Below are 21374 nucleotides of genomic sequence, written 5' to 3'. Positions count from 1 at the left end.
ATCTCACCTTGACATTCTCAAATCATTGCCGATTATTTTAGTATCTGATTAGTCTCCCTTCCTCAGGTATGCCTTTCCCAATTTAATGTGCCAGGTTGGATTAAATCTACTGTTTGCATGTCGTGTCCATCCCAACTTCCATACTGATTGCATGGGAAGGCTCTGGAGCTTTAGAGAAGCCAGTGGAATTCCATGCTGCTCTGGTAACTTGGAGTGAGAGCGCATCTCCCCAGGAGATGGAGAATTCATTACCAAATAGAGTTCCTTTGTATCAAATCCTGGACCACTCCCTTCTGCCATCCTCAAAGTATTAGCTAGCTTAGCCACAAACTTTTCTAGCATACTGGTTAAGAAACTATGATAATCCAGAGTATGGATTTCTGTACATCCTTAAACAGAATGAGGTTATTTTATATATACTGGTATAGAAAGATGTATTGTTAAGGGGGAAAAAGCAAATCATAGAAAATATGATTTCCTAATTGTTTTTTTTTAGAGCCAATTTGTAAGTACATAATAATAGGTGTGGAACAGATTGATGAAGCTTTTAGCAGGGGTTACCTCTGGGAAGGAGATGGGCTATGAAGAAGGCCTTTCAGAAAGGAGAAGACCTTTACAGCATTTAGATCTTAAAACGAATGTGTATTCATTTTTTATTTTTATGTTTTTTGGTTTTTTATTTGTTTGGCCACATTGCAGCATGTGGGATCTTAGTTCCCCTACCAGGGATAGAACTTGTGCCCCCTGCAGTGGGAAATGCAGAGCCCTAACCACTGGACCACCAGCGAATTCCCTCTCACTTTTTATTTTTAAAAATCGATGTTGTAGAGCAACTGTACTCTAATAAAAATTAATTTTAAAAAATCAATGGATGAAAAAATTTTAATCTAATAATTTAAGATTTCAAGGAAGTGCTGCAGTGGCATATTAGCTAGGCTACTGCCCAGTGGCAAACCTGCCAGAAACCTTGGATTCTTTACCTCTTCTCATCCAAATTTTTCCAGCTGTGCCTTCTCCATGAACTTTCTTGTGAGAAGGGCCAAAGCATCACTTTTTAAATGTTGCTTTTTGGTCCTGCTCAGAAACCAGGATGATTTATAAGATCAATAGAAATTTATACCAAGGACCCTTTCAAAGAGTTACTTCTGATTTCTGTCTCCTTTGAAGCATTGGAATCTCTTGGTTATCTACCCTCTGGAGGGAATTATATACCCGGGTCCCTGCAGTGATGGGAATGGTATGGTATTACTTCCACTCTTTGCTGGTTTAAAATGTATTCTTTCTTTCCTTCTTCCTTCCTTCCTTTCTTCCTTCCTTCCTTTCTCTCTAGTTTATTTTTGGCCTCAGTGCACCGCTTGGGGGATCTCAGTTTCCTGACCAGGTATTGAACCTGGACCGGGGATTGAACCCAGGCCACAGCAGTGAATGTGCCAAATCCTAACCACCAGACCATCAGGGAACTCCCACTGTGTTCTCTTTTAAAAGGTTATTTTCAGCTGAATCCTTGCATCATGTTCCTACCTATACTTCATCACATCCTTAAAGTACAATCTCCAAATTTTGAAGACAGCCTGACTCTTTTGGGAGAACCAAGAACATCTGTGGTTACTTGGCTCAGCCATTGCTGTCTTGGTAGTCTGGAGGGAGGTGATGTCTGTCCATTGCCTCTCCTCTCTTTACCTCCCTCCCTGCCCCCCCCCCCCATCGCTCCTCCTCTCTACATATTAGATTAGATTGAATATTATACACATATGAAGAATTTTTATCTACGTCTGTTTTTCTCCTTGCATTTTTCCCCTATGAGCAGTAGTTAAACTGGGCAAATATTTAAAAGAATTTGCTACAAATCTGCCCAAAATAACAGAAATAAGTTTTCTCTTGCTTCTAATCCCACTAAATTATTTTATTTATGTCTATGCCTGAGCCAGTGCTTAAGATATGAGGTTTTTTAATTAAAAAAAAATGTTTATCTAGTTGGATCTGCCAGGTCTTAGTTGCGGCTTGCAGGCTCCTTAGATGTGGTATTCGAACTCTTAGTTGAGGCATGCATGTGGGATCTATTCCCTGACCAGGGATTAAACCTGGGCCACCTGCATTAGGACCATGGAGTCTTATCCACTGCACCACCAGGGAAGTCCCAAGATATGAGGCTTTACTTGTAAATATCTGAATGTTGAGTAGAGACTACACACCAGTCTCTAATCCTCATGTGTCCGTTAGTGTCCTTGTGGGTCCTAGTCTTCAGGTCTCAACATGATTTTTTACTTTCTGCTACTAGCCCCGTGTTAGTCTCCTGCTTCCAAATCTTTACTTCTTTTTACACCTAATCAGATTTCCTCAGCTTAATGAAGAGATGGCTCTATCATTAGGCTTTTTTTTTTTTTTTTGCCCCCCCCCTAGGCTTTTTTATTATTGTTATTATTATAAACATGCTGTGTGGGATGAGAATGGCCATCCACAAATTCCTGGAGGATGGAGACTGTGCCTTGTTCATCTTTATTCTCCCAGCCTGGTTCCTGGTACAAGGTGCTTAGTATTTTCAAAGATCCTTGGTGCATCCCTATTCTTAACTTTGTAGCAGATGTGCAACAAACTTATCATTGTGAAAATGTAACCTCTGATATATATTTACCTTCCAAACAGTCTTGCTTACATAACAGAAAAACTTTGTAACTACTTGTATGATTTCTGTAAATTTTCAAGAGGCCTGGGGAAATCTTGGGTAATTTAAACAGAATACTCTATCCTTTTATTATCCTTGTTATCAAGTGTATGTTATCACACTTGCTATCACATTGGTATCATAACTTTTTTGCTGTTCTTCTTTTAAACTTTTTGTTTTATATTGGAGTATAGCCAGTTAACAATGTTGTGATAGTTTCAGGTGCACAGCAAAGCAACTCAGCCATACATATACATGTATCCATCCTCCCCCATGTATCATAACTTTAACAACAAACATCTGTAATTAGATATTTTATTTAAAACATTGTTTTCTCATATACTTAAATTAAGAAGAGAATTTTTTTAATCCACAAAAGGAGCCTTTAAAATAATTGCATATATTTTTCTAACGTATTTCAGTATAGATAGAAGTGTGCATATATTTTTTAAAAAATCTGTGGTAACTCTTGTGATTTACAAGGATATGGTTTAGCAATCAACTTTATACTATAATGGTAGAAAGGAATCACTGGTTGTTAATTCTTATATAAAGACGCCTCTTTGCATCAGAAACCTGTAAAAAATAACCAAAGATGATTCTTCATTATAATCCTAATATCTATCAAATCAAACTAGGAAAGTTTGAGTAATTGAGTAGCCAAGAATCATTGATTCATTTTCCTTTTCTTTTTTTCTTTTAGAACTGCCACTGGATGACCAGGATTCCCTGTAATTGATAATGTTGGAGATCACCTCTGCAACTTTCTTCAGCATTCAGTTGTTAAAAACGAATAGGATGCAAGTTCCTCAGCTCCAGATTATGAAAACAGTACTTGGAAAACTGAAAACTATCTAAATGATTATCTTTGGTTGGGCCGTGTTCTTAGCGAGCAGAAGCCTTGGCCAGGGTCTGCTGTTGACTCTTGAGGAGCACATAGCCCGCTTCCTGGGGACTAGAGGTGCCACTTCTACCATGGGTAATTCCTGTATCTGCCGAGATGACAGTGGAGCAGAAGACAGCGTTGACACCCAGCAGCAGCAGGCCGATAACAGTGCAGTACCCTCTGCGGACACGAGGAGCCAACCCCGGGACCCTGTTCGGCCACCAAGAAGGGGCCGAGGACCTCATGAGCCAAGGAGAAAGAAACAAAATGTAGACGGGCTAGTGCTGGACACACTGGCAGTCATACGGACTCTTGTAGATAAGTAAGTATCTGGCTCACGGTCACCTCCTATCTAATGAAAAGCCTTCTGCCAGGAACCGTAACTTTTGGATGCCTTCAGTTCATTAAGATATATTCACCAAGCCTCGTTGCTCATAGGGCAAGGGGAGAATATTTTATTTCTCCTCTTATGGCAGAGTAAATTATAAAGTTTGATGCTTTTATTTGCTGACATCTATTCCAGTCTGGAAAAGTCTAAACATTTCTGTAGCAGAAAACATTACTTAAAGCTATGATCTTTATTAGGGAATGTAGTAAATATGGAGTGAGTTTGTGTTGAAGCTACAAGAGGAAACTGTTTCATGAAGATGCACTCTTGCTTGACTATCTACTCCACTGATCAGAGATTCAAGATGAGTTGTTTTATACTGCACACAACTTTGGCCAGCAATGAGAGGACATAGGTCAAGGAGAGTTTTCATCCTCCTCCCTCTTTTACATCCCTTAGTTGGCCCTCTGAGATCACTTGAGAAGCTTGTAAATTGAAAGAAACTGCAGGACACACCTGTACCTGTTTTGTTTTCCACCCTGCTTTGTCCAAATACGAAATCCCAGATTGAATAACAGTGAAATTAAAGGGCATGGTTCAAGTTGAAAAAAAATGTTTAACTTAACCATATAGCACAGTAGTTAGGAAAAGGTTTTAGAACCATGGTGGACAAAGGTTCAAATTCTGGCCCAGCCCCTTAACTAGCTACATGACACTGAGTAAATTACTTCTTTAAGCCTCAGACTCCTCATCTATAAAAGGAGGATAATACCTTTCTTACAAGGATTATCATGAGAAAATATATATAAAGTATCTATTATGTGCCTTGCGCATAACAGTTGCTCAACAGAGGAGAGTATTTCTTTTAAAGTTCTATCTGGGTTCTTTTTACTTCACAGTCTGCTAGTATTATATATTTAAGTATCTAAATATTTGATAATCACATTTATAAAAACACAGTTTTGTTTACTTCCTGAAAAATTATAGTAAGCAAGGTATACCTGTGCCTATTAATCTGATGTATTTTTTTTCTCATAGAAATAAATTTATTTTGTATACTTTTCTATCTGCTATAGAGCACGCTGGGGAAAGGTAGTTCTTAAAAATATTCTCCATAACCAATTCAGAAAGCCCTTCCCAAGTTTACTAAAACCTGTCTTTGAAGTACTCGTAGTTCTGGTGTCTGAATTAATTTAATGTAATCTTAGTATGTTTGTAGGAAATATCTGTTGAATATAAATCTGTGCCATTTACATCCCTTAAATTCAAGCAAGGATCTAGAAGCTGTTATATAAAGTTTCTTCATGGTGACATTTAAAACGTGCTGTGAAATTGTAATGAAAAGTTGTCCTTCCCAAATAAGGAAGTAAACCACAGCAGTGTTATTTAAGCCCATTGGAAAAACAGGTACAGAATAGACTTTGCTATATTTTTTAAAAGGGTGATTAAGAGAGTGTGGGGGCAGAACAGGAGCTTTATTTTTAAGCTTCAGGAAAATAGTACAAATTATAAGTGAACTTGTTGATAAAGCACATAATCCACTTATGTGAGGCAAGTAGTGTACACTTGAATAATAGGGTAAATTTTACCTTAAACCTGTTTGTACTGAATTATAGTTAAAGCTCTTCTGAGAATGGAAAAATTAGGCAGATGTAGAGCAAGTATGGAGGGACAGGTTGGAGGACAGAATGGCAAAATGGGGTTCAGACAGTTCGTAAACATAGTTCTATAGCTTATTTTTTTTCGAAACTGCTAAAGAGAAGGATTTCTTAACCTGCAAAGTTTATATGGCTATTAAAACTAAACATAGAAGACAGGACAGATGGGCTTAGTAAGAATATATGTAAAAGAGTGTATGCAGATATCACAGTTATAAAATGATCTATATTTATTGTTTTCCTCTCTCTAATTGTTACTTAGGAGTGGATTGCCTTGATTTGAGAGGATAGTACAGTTCCTGATGGCATAGTGAGAGAGTTGCTATAGGAAATACACTTGAAATATAGTTATCGTAAAATCATTTTGAAGTTTGATTTTTTGCTGGGGTTTTTTTTGGTTTTGTTTTGTTTTGTTTTTTGTCAGTAACTTTATCCTCAGATGCTAATGGTATTAATGTTAGTTATTCTCATGACTTTGGAATTTTAATTTGCAGGCTCCTTTTGATGGAAGTTTTTTTTCCCCACTGTGTGTTCGTGTGTGTGTGTGTGTGTGTGTGTGTGTGTGTGTGTTCTCTCTGTCTTTTTCTCCCTTTCTCTCTGTCACCTTTGTTGTCTCCATCTGGGTCCCAGGGACCTTCAGTCTCTACAACTGAACCTAAAAGTGGGGGTTCTGAGTTCCCATCCCACTGTAGGAAGTCCTGCTGCATGGCTTTCCCTGCCTTTTTGTGTCACTGGAGACTTGCAGCTTTATACTGGTTGCAGGTCAGGTTATCGTTCAGAGCTTTTCAACTCCTTTCACTGAGAAGGGAGCCCTGTTCCTGCTTTATTTGGTGAGTCTGCTCACCTTGCACAGGTGGGGTTTTGGTCCCCATTACCTGCCTTGCAGGCATAAAGCTTCTGGCAAGCTCTGTCTAGTTCCTGACCCAGAGCCCAGTAGTCTTATGGCTTTAGCTTTTGCCTCCCACCAGAAGTTTCTGCTCTATTTCTGTTCCACAAAGAATTTTATCTTGTTTTATTTATTTATTTATTTTATTGGCTGTGTTGGGTCTTTGTTGCTGTGCGTGGGCTTTCTTTAGTTGCGGTGAGTGGGGGCTACTCTTCGTTGTGGTGCGCGGGCTCCTCATTGCCATGGCTTCTCTTGTTGCAGAGCACGGGCTCCAGGCACGTGGGCTTCAGTAGTTGCAGCACATGGCCTCAATAGTTGTGGCTCATGGGCTTAGTTGCTCCACGGCATGTGGGATCTTCCTGGAGTAGGGATCGAACCCGTGTCCCCTGCATTGGCTGGCGGATTCTTAACCACTGTGCCACCAGGGAAGCCCTTGTTCTTTTTGAGTGTAGAGAGGTGTGTGTCCTTTAAGTGTATCTGTGCAGAATTCAGGTGCTCATATTTCTTAATGGTCACTAACCTTGTCATATTTTTATTAGTTTGCTCTTCTTCCCCAATCCCATTGCCCTCTTTACCACCCATCTCCAAATATCAGTGGGTAACCCATTCTACTGAATTTAAGGTATGTTCTTCCAATCTGCCTGACATATGTTTGTTAATGTCTGTATAGGAGGTTTATATATATTGTTTTGTGTATGATTTTAAAATTTTACATAACAGTGAAGTCTCTTCGGTTTTAACTTCTCTCAACATTATGTTTGAGGCCTATGTTGCTGTATATAAATCTACAACTGCTTCTGACTGCTACAGAGTATTCCTTTGTATGCTCAAAAGTACTATATTTTGTTATCCTATAATCTGGTGACAGTCACTTAAGTTACTACTTCTATATTTTTGTTCCTGCGCATAGCTTGACAGCAAATAGCCTCCTGTGCACCTGTGTAGTAATTTCTCTAGCATTGTTGAGTATCTGCATATTTAATTTCATTATTGCCAGGTTGCCCCAGAGCAATGTTTTTATCAGTTAGTTACATCATTTAAAACAGTTCTTTTATTTTTTATTTTATTTTATTTTTTTTTGGCACACGGGCTTAGTTGCTCCGCGGCATGTGGGATCTTCCTGGAGCAGGGATTGAACTCATGTCCTCTGCATTGGCAGGCGGATTCCCAACCACTGCGCCACCTAGGAAACCCCAAAAGAGTTCTTTTAAATAAGAATTTTCCTTTGTTATGAAAAGGCATAGGATGTGTGAAACACTGGTACCTGATGAGTACCTGAAATGAACTTGGTAATTCCCATATTGCAGGGTTATTCTGAAGATTAAATGATTGAAGACAATAGTTTTGGGGGGTTTTTTGTTTGTTTCGTTTTTTGTTTGTTTTTGTTTTTGCTTTCACAGTGAAACAGACACAATATATAAACAAATAAGTGGTGAATGTATTCCTTAAATAATTAGATTATCATTGTTTGATGGGAAATATTTCATTCATTATTCAAGTTCCCCTAAAGCACCTCTTTGGATTCCTGAGATCACAGTTTGAAAATTCACTGGATAAAGGGGAAAATGCCATTTTAGAGCTGTGACTAGAAGATTAAATAGCTTCTTAATTAAATTTGGTTTTTTTCTTCTAACGCCATTTTATAAAGTTTAAGCATATAGTGATATTTACCAGAAGAACACTTAAAAATGAAGGTGTTCATAGGCCCTTGCTTCTATAAGACCTCATTTGGGTTTGTCATCTCCCTTCCTGGCAATTCTTTGAGGTACATATGAGGAAGATGATGTTGGCTTCCCTGGCTTGTCTCTGTTGGCACTGGGCCACTGTAGGTAAAGCTGAGAGTGGGCTTTCGGCTCAAGTATTAGTCCTGTGCTTTGACTTCAGGTTACGTGGTGGTCCTTTCATGTGCCCTTGTGCCCATTTTATTTGTGGGCCATCACGGACAGTGACCTTGGAAATGAGCACATGTGGTGTGTGTTTGTCCTTGTAGATTGTAGCTCTGGTTGTCTCCTTCATCTCTTTCTCTACATCACTCATGATCATTTCTTTCTCTTTCTACCCCCACACTTCCAATTTGAACTGTTATGTGAAATTGTCATTTCTTATTTCTTCAAGTTTGATGTCTTGAATATTTTTTTTCAGTGATCAGGAACCTCCCTATTCCATGATTACACTGCACGAAATGGCAGAAACAGGTATTTTTAAAGTTTTTTTTAAAATACTTCCTAATTAATTAATGATCATGAAGAATTTAGCCATTTTTTTTAAATAAAAGACTTCAAAACTACTTAATACACATGATGAAGAAAAAATCCCTTAGTCTATGGAAATTTTCCTTTATAAGGGCAGTAATTAATAAGCACTGTATTGTATCCTGAGTATATGCTGCATCTTTCAGTAATGGTTTTATCTCACTGAAATTATTAAAATAAAATTATTTTTGGCATTGACAGATCTTTGACTATAACTCTTCTAGAATGAGGAGGATAATTTTTTTGTCCCTCCGTTTCCTAAATGTCATTTTGAAAATAGAGCCAACTGTTGCAGATACTTAATCTTTTCAGTTAAATCCTATGTCATAAATAAGATGCTGAAAACTATGTTAATCATAATTTGAGAATCCAGGACCATAGCTTGAATTTTCTTCAATTGAATATACCCCAATATCACCAGACTCCTATAAGTTAGGATTCTTTGTCTCTATCGTGATGACTAGCAATCGATGACCATGTCCATGCCAAATACTAGCTGCTTAAAAGCTATATAGGATGTTTCTGTTTTCCAAGAGTGTTTCTATTTTAACGTGAAGTCATCTTGTGTTATAGGTTATATAATTTCACATTTTTTAAATAGTGGCTCCATCATGTAATCTTCTTGATTTGTTCTTAGATGAAGGATGGCTGGACGTTGTCCAGTCTTTAATTAGAGTTATTCCATTGGAAGATCCACTGGGACCAGCTGTTATAACATTATTACTAGATGAATGTCCATTGCCCACTAAAGTAAGTTAATACTTATCTTTTATGAAACTAACATCTATGCTTAAACACAGGATGAATGACCACAAAGAACATTTGATGCAATGCATTTTGTCGTCATATATTTTGGATCTGTTTTATTTAATATTAATTTCATTATGTAAAGTTGTTTTTTTATTACTAAATTGCTATATCCTCTTTCTGTCAATAGCTTACTCTAAAACTTTAGTTTAAAATTTTAAAAATGTTAAAAATGGAAGCATTTATATCTGAAAGGGCAATCTTTGAAACTGGAAGAGGATGTTCAGTTGCTGCATTTCTTATCTCTCTCCAGACAATTTCCTCATAACAAAAGTTTTTTAAACATTTTCTGTTAAGAGAAAAAACTATCATACAAAAGCACTTTTGAGTCTTAAACATATTAAATATTGGTATAACTTTGATTATCCCTTATGTAGAACAATCTAACTATCATTGCCTTATTCCATGTGATCTATGGGATTCTTTTTTAAAAATTTTAGATTCTGCCATCTTTCATTTGTTTAAGCCTCAGACATTTGGGCCTAACGTGAAAAAACATGGACAGAGGGAAAAGTCTTTGGCCTTGTCACTGATGAATTGACCTTTGCCTAGACTTATAGGTTTCTGTTATAATTTGCTTTAAAAGTTCTGGTGATATTTGTTCTTGATTGATAAAAAAAAAATTTGTAAGTAACTTTTTACTTCAATATCACTAGGCCCTATTGTTATCAATCATATTGGCACTTGGGTGGATTTAGCCTGTTTAATGACTCAAAGGAGTACATAGCATTTATTTGGCACAATTGGTACATGTTGAATGAAATGGAAACTAGCAATTCATGTAAGAAAACTTTCAGGTTGATCCAATAATATTTCCCATCAATAAAGGTATCCTGTGAGTATACTATATCATTTTTGTATGGTCACTCTGAGTTAACACGTGGTTATTGCTTTTGTGTCAAAGAATTACCTTGGGGAAAAAAACCTAAGTAGTATATTTATCAGATCCACTTGTACATTTTCGTTTTTAGGATGCACTCCAGAAATTGACTGAAATTCTCAACTTAAACGGAGAAGTAGCTTGCCAGGACTCGGGTCATCCTGCCAAACACAGGAACACATCTGCAGTCCTAGGCTGCTTGGCTGAGAAACTAGCAGGTAACTCTGGGAAGCTCCACCAAGGAAGATCTTAAGTTGTTTGACATTAAGGGGAAGATGGCACTGCAGGTCTTTGATCAAACCTGCCTTACTAGAAGGAAGTGTCTCTAAAAAGATAAAATTGAGGAACAGGGTCTAACTGGAAAAAAATTACTCAAGGCCACAATGGTAAATGCAAACTAATTTAGCTTTGAGGAGTTTCAGAGGGAAATTTAAAAGAAAAAGTTTTCCTTATTTGTTTTAAAATTGAAAATAAGAGGGACTTCCCTGGTGGCGCAGTGGTTAATAATCCACCTGCCAACGCAGGGGACATGGGTTCAATCCCTGGTCTGGGAAGATCCCACACGCCGCGGAGCAGCTAAGCCCGTGCTCCACAACGGAAGGGAACACTGCAATCAGAAGCCCACACACTGCAACGAAGAGCAGCCCCCGCTCAGTGCAACTAAAGAAAGCCCACGAGTAGCAACAAAGACCAAACGCAGCCAATAAATAAATAAATAAATAAATAAAAAAGAGAGAGAGAGAGAGAAGGCTAAGCTCATATGATAAAGATTGTAATATACATGTACACACACACTTTATAAAGTTTAGCTAGACAGTAGAGACATGCTAGGTAGGGGAAGAAGAAAAGGAACTGTAAATTGGAGCAATTGCTGAGAAGACAAGCAGATATTTTATTTGTTTGTGAATGTTGCCCATTTTAGGAAAGTTAACATCAAAGTATAGGTGAATAGCCCAGCTCGTTGTATGATTTATGGTGGAAAAAACAATGGATTAGAAATCAGAACACATGGGTGTTGATTCAGCCTCTGCTGTGTGCTCCCAGAGTGCCCTGGAGTTAAGTCACTTCAGGAGTAAGTCTGTGGGCTCAGTTGTTCAACTGCGAAATGGGATAGTACTATTCCCCACCTCAAGCAGGAGACTTGAATAAGATAATGGGCATGAGAGTACTTTGTGAAAGACTTCTACAATTTTATTGGTATTAGTTACAAATACAAAATAATATGACACAGTTAATTATATCCAGTGTTTGTTGTATTCGTCTAGGTCCTGCAAGTATAGGTTTACTTAGCCCAGGAATACTGGAATATTTGCTACAGTGTCTGGTAAGTGAGACATCAAAGCTAGTTATTCTTAGTCATCTAGAATTATGCATTTTTCTAAAATTGCGTGCTTAGCCACTGGCACAGAGGATGGAATCAGCTATAAATTTTCTTTGCAGGTGTTTCCTGAGTGTTTATCTATTCCCTTGTATGTTTAAAAAAAAAAAAGTACGGGCACGATAGGAATTTATTGCAAGCAAAACAGCTGAGTTGGTCTGGTTTTAAATTTAGTCATAAGATAGGTGCTATGATTGGCTTTTTTGTGTGGGTCCTTAGAGTCTGCCAAATGGTAGTAGGAACCACCACAGTGGAAACAAAATTACATGGCTTCCAAGCCAGGAAACTGTGAGGTCAGATTCCCAGTGTATATAAATCTCTGTTCCTCCATCCCTGCCCCCTCCTTACTGCTCTTAAAACTATTGTCATTGAGTATTTGATATAGCATCTGTGAGGCTTTGTGGTTTGCCGAGGCTGTGCTCTCAGATCTCTCACACTGCTTGACTGCAGTCTTCACTGGTCTGTATTTTTTTTAAAGTTATTTTTGCAGGCCTACTGCACTGGCCTTTTTCAAAATCTGAAAGACCCTATTTTTCAGGACCTACGTGATATGTACTTAAAACACTTAACACTATGCTGTACAAGCACTGTAGGGATATAAAAGTAGTCTAACAGTCCTTTGCCCTCAAGAAGTTTCTGGGTTAGGTGAGGGAACAAAACTACTCAGACAAGATAGTTAGCCTCCATTTTATGGCAGGATGTGATTAAGGGCAAAATTGCTTCTTTCAGACTAAGAGCCAAGAGTTCTGAGAAGATGACTGGGAGGTGGCAGATATGGGTGGTAGGGACTGGGAGACACGGGAGACAGACTTCCTGATGAAGGTGGGACCTCAGCTGGTCACACCATAGGGTTAGGATTTGATTGTGCACACAGGAGGAAAAAAATGGGTTTTTTGGCTAAGGACACATAACCAGCAGAAGCCTAGGGCCAGAAATGGCCATGTTCCCAGCATATTACAGAGAATTGTCTGATCAGAAGACAGTGTTCAGAGACAGGGGGACATTGACTGAGTAGCCAGGTGGGGATGGCTCAGGGCCTAAAAATCCAGACAGATGGATTGAGGACGGATATGGCAAGAAGCAGGGTGCTAAACAGGCTTTGCAACAGGGAAGGATGATGGGTATATGAGCTCTGCAGAACCCAGTTGGGCACCAGAAAAGTGACTGGAAATCATCTGTTGTTCTAGAGCTCTTCTGCAGGATCCTAACATAGCTGTGGGAAAAGATGGCTATGAAAAGATATGATGTGAAGCAGATAGACCTTTCTTCAAGTGTGAGCACACGTGACATGAACTTAAATGTAACTGAAAGAGCTCACTTGTTGCTCTTTCCCACCTACCATCACCATTTGTAGAATTCTTTTCAGAGAACAGATTGAAAATGAAGCCATGAATTGTTAATTTCATTATTTATAATTTTAGAACTTGGTAGTGATGAATGGTTCCTTTTAGGGTTCTGAATAAAAAGTCATTTTTAGCTACACTTCTAAGCTTCTGTTTGGCTTGCTTAAATGAATGTAAGAATCAGCATGATTTTATTTAACAAGGCTTTAATATAAATGTTACTAAGTAAGATAACAGTGCATTTAATAAGATGTTTTTGAAATTTCCATATCTAAACGAACCCAGTAACTTCAAGAAAGTAATACAAGATTTTGAGAGACTTTATCTTGGTTTATTATCGACAGTGTTAGCAAATGGATAATCGAGTCGAATGAGTAAAACTTTTCTGACTGCTTCAAAAAGAAAATCTAGCATACATTGGGTAAGAAGAGGAAATTGATAACTTGTTATCTCTGCAGAGCAATGATATATATATATTTTTCATCTTTTGTTGTTTTTCAGAAATTACAGTCCCACCCCACAGTCATGCTTTTTGCACTTATCGCACTGGAAAAGTTTGCACAGACAAGTAGGTATAGTGACTTCTTGCGTTAATGATCTATATTGCTTGTTAAAAATCTTATTTTTCTTAATTACTGGATGAGCTGACACTTTTGAACGCCATCAAACATGCATACATTCTGGGGAATTCCCTGGTAGCCTACTGGTTAGAATTCCTGGCTTTCACTGCTTTGGCCCTGGGTTCAATCCCTGTTGGGGAACTAAGATCCCACAAGATGCATGGCACAGCCAAATAAATAAATAAACAAACATGCATACATTCTGATTTGTCTGGATAAACATCTCAAAGCCAGTAAGATGTAACAGTGGCAAAGGCAAGAGTTTTCTCACCTGAAGAATCAAAACTTGGTGACCATGATTACCCACTTTTTATAGCTAAAAATTTAGTGATGATATTACTACTTTCTAGAAAATAGAGCTCTTGGGCTTTGTCATTATTATTATAGTGTCCAGATTCTCTAATTGTCTCTCCTCACTCCTTCCCTCCATTAATCTGCCCAGCAAACCATCCTCCTCTTTCACAGTTAATTTAAGGTTTATGTCTTCCCAAACAGGTGAAAATAAATTGACTATATCTGATTCCAGTATTAGTGACCGGCTTGTCACCTTAGAGTCCTGGACTGATGACCCTGATTATCTGAAACGTCAAGTTGGTTTCTGTGCCCAGTGGAGCTTAGACAATCTCTGTAAGTAGGAGTTGTCCTTTATTAAAATGCCTGTTTTCATTTCCAAGTCCACTTCTTAAATAGGATCTCCGGTCTTTATTTTGTGACAGTGTGAGTTTTTCCATATAAGCTCTTCTGCTGGTAGTTTGGCTATATTCTAGCAGTAAAGTATCCTGGGGACTCTTCAGACAATTAGATGGAATGCTTCTAATTGCAGCTTTCTCCCGTTCAAAAACTTTTACTGGTCCCCTGTTTCCTGCTACATCCGGGCCATTAATCAGATGCCACTGTCTAATCAACTCTTTCCAACACCAGCTCTTCTCACTGTCCTACAAGCAGTTCCCAATCATTCCTACCCCTGGGCCTGTTCCCCTCACTTGGAATTCCCTCTCTTTACTTTACTCTCTGTCCGAACTTTACTCTTCAGATCTCAAGACATGTCTTACCTATACCATGAGAGTTGCTCCCAACTTTTCTTTTTCTCCTCCAAGGGCTGCAAAAACTAAAACTATACCACTGCTCTGTCCCCACTCCCCCTCCATAGGTAGCACAGTTGGACATGTGACCCTCCCCCCTCACCCCACCCCCAGCTTCTGCTGCAGCATTGTGGGGAGTTGCTCAGTGCACAGCCTACGTAGTGCCAGTTAAAGAATAATTCTGAAGATTTGGATTTTGCTGCATTCAAAATAATGACTATAGGGAACAAAAATATATACCTAGCAGTGCTGCCTTTACCAGCATTTGCTTCATGAATCTTCATATGGCAGTGTGGCAGCAAAGCTAAGGTTATAAGTCTACCAGTTCTACCATTTATGAGCACCTCCACTTCTTAACTAGAATGGCAGCTAGCAATGACAATGGCTTTTTCCCCCCATAGCCTGCCTTAGAAATGTGCCCACTTTTTCTTTTGCAGTTTTAAAAGAAGGTAGGCAGCTGACCTATGAGAAAGTGGACTTGAATAGCATCAAGGCCATGCTGAACAGTAACGATGTCAGCGAGTACCTGAAGATTTCGCCTCATGGCTTGGAGGTAAAGCTTCCATAGATGAACCGTTCTGGGGAGAAAATCTTGTTCTCATTTTCATGTCCTGGTTCTGAACAAAAGCAATCCTTGCAAAATAGATGGAAATTTACTACATACTCAAAGAGTGGTTAGAGGTAGAAGTGGTGGGAGAGGGAGTATTTGGGATGTTATTTACTCTTTCATATCTCGCATGGTCCTATACGTACAGTAAGCACTGTAATGTATATTGACTGGTTTAAGTATGTCTGATTTTAATCTCTGCCATTTTATGCAGTTAAAGGTACAAAGACTAGTGTTTCTAAAAAGGCCCTTCCTCTTTTAAAATCCCTACATAACCAATTGTATTCAGTCTTGAGCTTCACTTTTTCCCTGTATGTTGATGTTGCTGATTTGGGGGGTGAAGGTTAATGAAAGAGCCTCTTATATACAGAAAGGTGCCATTAGGCACTAGACATGTTAAGATTAAAGAGCCGTTTGAAGAATGGCTGCAAACAGCTCTTTGATCTTACATCTTGCCAAATGCTTTATGTAGTTTTCTGCTTTAGATTATTTTTAGGTACTCCGTATTACACTCTTCAATATCCTTCTCTCCCTCATCTCCCTCCCTAACAAGTACAGGTTAAGGCAATGGTTATGCATTTGTAAAAGATTGTACTGTAAGAGCAAAGGTCTGTAAGTACTCAAAAATAAAGCCAGCAGACCTCACTAATTCTTACTTTGAGGTCTTCCAATCTTTTCAGTCTGGATCTCCCTGGAAATTAAACTATAGAGTGTCCTTCCTTTAGTTTTGTACTTTTTGTCACTGAGAATGTACCGAGAAGGAGACAGTAGTCCACCAGGAGCTTTAATGAGGAAGAACAGATTCCACTTTCTGAGCAATCACTTATCTCTGGTGGTCTTCAGGCATTGATGGTGGACTGCCATGCTCTTTGATTTTGCCAGGCTCGCTGTGATGCCTCTTCTTTTGAAAGTGTGCGCTGCACCTTTTGTGTGGATGCTGGGGTGTGGTACTATGAAGTAACAGTGGTCACTTCTGGTGTCATGCAGATCGGCTGGGCCACACGAGACAGCAAATTTCTCAATCATGTGAGTACCTTGGAGACCTGTGCAGATGGGGGCAGCAGCAGTTTTTTTGGCGAGTTGGGGGAGGATACTCATTTTTCAGATAGGTTTGCACAATAATTGTTCCTTGGCTGAACCACATGGTGCCAAATCCCTAACTGATTCAGAAATTGGGAAACACAGGTAAATTGCCCCTTAGCTGTTTTTTTTTCCCTTGAGTTTTAAGTTCATGTTAATATTCCACCCTGAGGTTGGATGTGTTCTTTTTGTTTGTAGGCTCGACTCTGGCCCCAGCCACATCTTTGGCTCAGTTTTTATATTAGGACCAGTGATGGTTGTTACCTTGCATTTAAGTTTTAGGAATTCTATTCCTTTCGTAAAATACTAAATGTTGGCTTAACTCCTCTTACTTTGCTTTTACCTTGTAGTGAGTAGGCACATTTGTTTTCAATATTTAGTATTTAACTTTTGTTATAGAAAGCTGTAGTGTATAAGGGAAGATTAAATCCACTAGAGGAAGCAGAATTGGGCTATTTCTACCTGGGTGTGAGAGGTTGGGGTTCTTCCCTTTTCTACAGATGTTAATTTCTTGCTACTTTATTACCTTCTAATGCCCAACCCAATTGGCTTTCTTCTCATAGTCATAGTATAAGCTGTTTGGGATTAATCCAGTTTTGATCAAGAATATTTTGTGGACATACGATTTTTACCCTTTGAGCTGGGGAAATTCCCTTAGATTTTTTTGTTGTTGTTGTTAATCTAAATAATAGCCTCCCATCCCATATGTAAGGTCCTGAGATGGGTTTTAGAAGTAATCCAACAAAATCAAACTAAACTTGCCTCCCATAGGATAGTTTCTAAAGTGCCCTTTCAGCAAGGCTGTACAGCATCTTGGACTTGTTCATGGCATTTTACTAAACTCCTTGCTGGAAAGAGACAAATTGGAGGAAGAGGGCCCATGGAGAGGTCAGGTCTGGATTTTTGTCCAGGCTGGAAAACTGGACCCCAGTCTGCCATTGCTTTTGCTAGGAACCTTCCCTGATGCAAGGCCTCCTAGTCTACCAGGCGTTAATTAAAACCTGGAAGAATAGGGCTTTTTTGTAACACCATGTAGTCAAAAATAAGTGGGTCTGGAGAACAATGCCATTAGTCTTTTAGTGCCCAACTTGGGCACTGATTTAAAGAAGACAGTATTAATTAGCCTATCTGATAGACTGCCCCAAATGATGTCCTCAAGTTGAAATTTTTAGGACTTAAAAAAAAAATCTTAATTTCCAGAGCACCTTCATTTTAGAGCCTATCATCTGATTCCCACAACAGTTCTTACTGTCAGTTTCCATTTCACAGATGAGAAAACTGAGACTAAGACTGGGACATAAAGAAACTAGAACTAGAATTCAGTCCCCTTCCTATTCTATAGTAGTTGTGTTCTTTGCATTTGAAAATGGGAAGAATCTCAGAGAATTAGCTAGTCTCCTCATTTGGAAGTAAAAATTTGTTCCTGGGGACTTCCTGGGTGGTGCAGTGGGTAAGAATCTGCCTGCCAATGTAGGGGACATGGGTTCTAGCCCTGCCCCAGGAAGATCCACATGCCGCAGTGTAACTAAGCCCATGTGCCACAACTATTGAGCCTGTGATCTAGAGCTCGTGAGCCACAGCTATTGAGCCCATGTGCCACAACTACTGAAGCCCACGCGCCTAGAGCCTGTGCTCTGCAACAAGAAAGGCCACCGCAATGATAAGCCCACGCACCACAACGAGGAGTAGCCCCCACTCGCCGCAACGAGAGAAAGCCCGTGTGCAGCAACGAAGACCCAACACAGCTAATAAAATAAATAAATAAATTTATTAAAAAAAAAAAATTTGTTCCAGAACTAGAAGAAATGTGGATTCTTCACAGGAGAAAGCTTTGATAGAAAGTGTGTCTCTCCTAATTTGGCAGCCCGCTACAGGTCTGAGTGTAGTATATTTGAGACTGAGTGTTGCAGATTTTTTTTTTTAATCGCCAGTGAAGCTGGCATTTTATCATTTTATCTGGTGGATGAAACTAATTTCTGCCATATAGTTGCAAAAATTTTTGCTTCTCATATTAAGAGGCGTAAAGTACTATTTTTCTACCCTCCAGATTGCTAGATAGACTTAATTTCTTTCTTTAAAAAACAAAACATTTTTCCCTGATTCAAGTACTGGTTGGTTAGAAATTGCTGAAGTCTGATACATCTTTCCCCAAGTGGAGGATTTCAATGACGTTACCATACTTACAACTTTGCTTCACATGGACATTGTTCTGGTGATTCTGATGTTTTTGCCTATACAGACAGGGTGTGGATTTATGGAATAAGTCATTCCTAGGATACACCCAGTCTCTAAAAATTTGAAGTCCATTCATAGTGCCTCTTATTTTGACGCTTACCACTTAGGCTTCAGTTTTGAAAAGGTGGTCAAAGTGATGGGCTTGGAGATAGATCATTAATCTGAGAAGCTAAAAGATAATTCTTGTTCAGGTCACCTACAGAATAGTTATCTTGTATATCTTTATGGGGGTTTGGGAGGAGCAAGTCTTCAAGGGTGCATTTTGATTTATGTAAAATATCTTTTGCCTTTTCATGAGCATCTTCCATGTGACAGGGCTTTCACATACTCATCTCTAATCTTTTTGAGAGTTTGGGAAGGTATTATTCTCCCATTTAAAGATGAGAATGAAGGTCAAAGAAATTAATTTAGAAACTTGCCCAAAGTCACCTAGCCTCCAACTGCTGGTGAAGAATTCAAACCCTGGTCAAGGCAGCCCATGCTCCTTTCCCTATTGAAGCCTCTTGCCGTGGAGAAAATGACTCTGCTATCTTAAACAGAAAAAGAATGATTTGCAAGCCTATAGGGAGCTCCCAGACTAGTGAGGGGTTTAGCAACCAGACAGGCTCCAAGGCATCGTGAGAGGCCAAGAGACAGGAAGTTACAACAGCCAGTGTTTTAGGGGCCAGGATGCCAACACTGTTGCCCCAAAAGTCCTAACCATTCCTCCACGTGGGGTCACAGACACTAGGTGTCTAATGGGAGGGTCCAGTTGGCCAAGGTCATATCTTATCCCTCCATCTCCAGAGCAGGAGGCAGGACACTGTATCTTCATCACATTCCCCATAGCAGGAAGTGGTTGGAATGCCAGACAGCAGAAGAAAGGATGGTATCCACCACATAGGGAAAGAGTTGGTATATTCCCTAAATGACAAACTGTGGATAAACACTTTTGTTTGTTTTTAATAAAGTTTCCATTACTAAAATATACATGACCAGAAACAGGCAGATCAAAATAATCACCCCAGGTACCAAGCTAGCTACCCTGTTCTCTCATTTATCTGCCTCAGCTGATGGAGACCATAGTTAGTCCTGCTGGGAATGTTTTCACGTTGAAAGAGAGTGTAGTACATCTGGATTGCTCTTTGATATGTGAGCTCAAAGTGGTTTTTAAAATGTATCTCTGCATAGCAGTGGCAACTACTTCTGTAGAAGCTGATCTGTGATTAAGATTGTTAGAGTTCCCCCTTTGTCCCCAAATGCCACTCTATTGTGAAATTCATCTAGGCATGGAAGACATTGCATGGTAAAGTCTGCTCTTAACCAATTCTTGGTGCCTAGAAATCTTCTAGGAATTTCCTCCAAGTGTTCTGTGGAGGACTTCGTAGGACATTAGAAGGGAAAGATAGAAAAGAATTGATTGCCTTTTGCCTATTCCCCAATACCCACAAAATAAAAAATAAGTTTTTTACTTGCTTGTTCAGGCTTTGAAAGGGATAGCAAGGTGTTCTTTCTGATAGACTGGTGAGTATCTTCTCGGCCTTACACAGAGAACTTATGCAAGTTCATTTAACTCTAATAGTGCATTCAGAACACTAATTCAGAAACCTCACTTTGGAGAACACTCATCTGAATTCAGTGTGTTGTGGTCCAAAAAGTCAAGAGTATGCTGGAGCCCTTTTTCCAATCTGTCTCCTCTACCTCATTATCGCATAGAATAAGCAAACCATCACCAGGATCTGAGATCTTACTTGGATTTGGCCCACATTTTCTGTGCCTTTGTCCACTAGAATCTTTCACCATTGAATCTTTTTTTTTTTTTTTAAGCCCTTTATTGGACTATAATTGCTTTACACTGTTGTGCCAGTTTTCACCACTGAATCTTAAAGATAGCAGTTGTCTGGTCTGCATGTTTCCTCTGTTTGTTCTATTTTTTTTTATAAGTGCTCAAAATAATTTCTTAAGATCCCACCCACCCTTTCATGTTAACAATAAAATAACTATGAAATAATTTAAAGGCAGTAAGTAATAAAAGAAGCTGCCAAGGACTTGTGTGATCTTCAGATATCTCAGAATACCTATTAGCTGATTACCCACTATAACCTTTCTGTTGTCTCCAGTTTGGGAATCTCTGAGCATGTGGGTGTTTTGAAGTATACTACATGCAAGAAAGGTGTTTGCCCACACCAGCCTTGGAATCAGAAAATTCCAAGGTCCAAACTTGACTTTTTTAGTATTGTGTCCTTGGACAAACTGGTTGACCTCTCTGAGCCTTTATTTCCTCTTAAAATAGAATATAAAGCCACCAGCCTCAAGGTGGTTTGTGAGAATTAAATGAACTAACAGATGTGAAACTTGGGAAATATTTGTTGGTGAAGTTACACTGTATTCTGACTCTACCTCAGAATTTCGTATCTTCCAAGAACTGTAGGGTCTCTCCCTTTATCCAGAAAGCTTAGAATTCCAGCCACCAGGTTCATGGTTATAAAACACACACTCTCTTTGCCCAGAACACAGCAGGCAGACCCTTGCTAATCTTCTGGGCCCTGTCCCCCCAGGAAGGCTACGGCATTGGGGACGACGAATACTCCTGTGCGTATGATGGCTGCCGGCAGCTGATTTGGTACAACGCCAGAAGTAAGCCTCACGTACACCCCTGCTGGAAAGAAGGTATTCATTCCTCTCCATCAT

At 39.1% G+C, this 21374-nt stretch overlaps 1 protein-coding gene across 3 annotated transcripts in view; it reads left to right on the top strand.

The window, feature by feature from the left end:
- Nucleotides 1-21374, top strand: part of RSPRY1 (ring finger and SPRY domain containing 1) — a 44244-nt gene that overhangs the window by 9430 nt on the left and 13440 nt on the right. For all 3 annotated transcript variants that reach the window (XM_057712858.1, XM_057712859.1, XM_057712860.1), the window contains 10 exons: nt 3366-3870; nt 8563-8615; nt 9310-9422; nt 10451-10577; nt 11625-11683; nt 13582-13648; nt 14196-14327; nt 15220-15335; nt 16272-16415; nt 21242-21353. In XM_057712858.1, the coding sequence (XP_057568841.1) occupies nt 3521-3870; nt 8563-8615; nt 9310-9422; nt 10451-10577; nt 11625-11683; nt 13582-13648; nt 14196-14327; nt 15220-15335; nt 16272-16415; nt 21242-21353 (1273 nt within the window). In that variant the 5' untranslated portion in view covers nt 3366-3520. The remainder of the gene's footprint in view (nt 1-3365; nt 3871-8562; nt 8616-9309; nt 9423-10450; nt 10578-11624; nt 11684-13581; nt 13649-14195; nt 14328-15219; nt 15336-16271; nt 16416-21241; nt 21354-21374) is intronic.

The sequence above is a fragment of the Hippopotamus amphibius genome, chromosome 16, assembly GCF_030028045.1.
Source record: "Hippopotamus amphibius kiboko isolate mHipAmp2 chromosome 16, mHipAmp2.hap2, whole genome shotgun sequence".
Taxonomy (NCBI): Eukaryota; Metazoa; Chordata; class Mammalia; order Artiodactyla; family Hippopotamidae; genus Hippopotamus; species Hippopotamus amphibius.
This window is presented reverse-complemented; position numbering and strand designations above follow the sequence as displayed.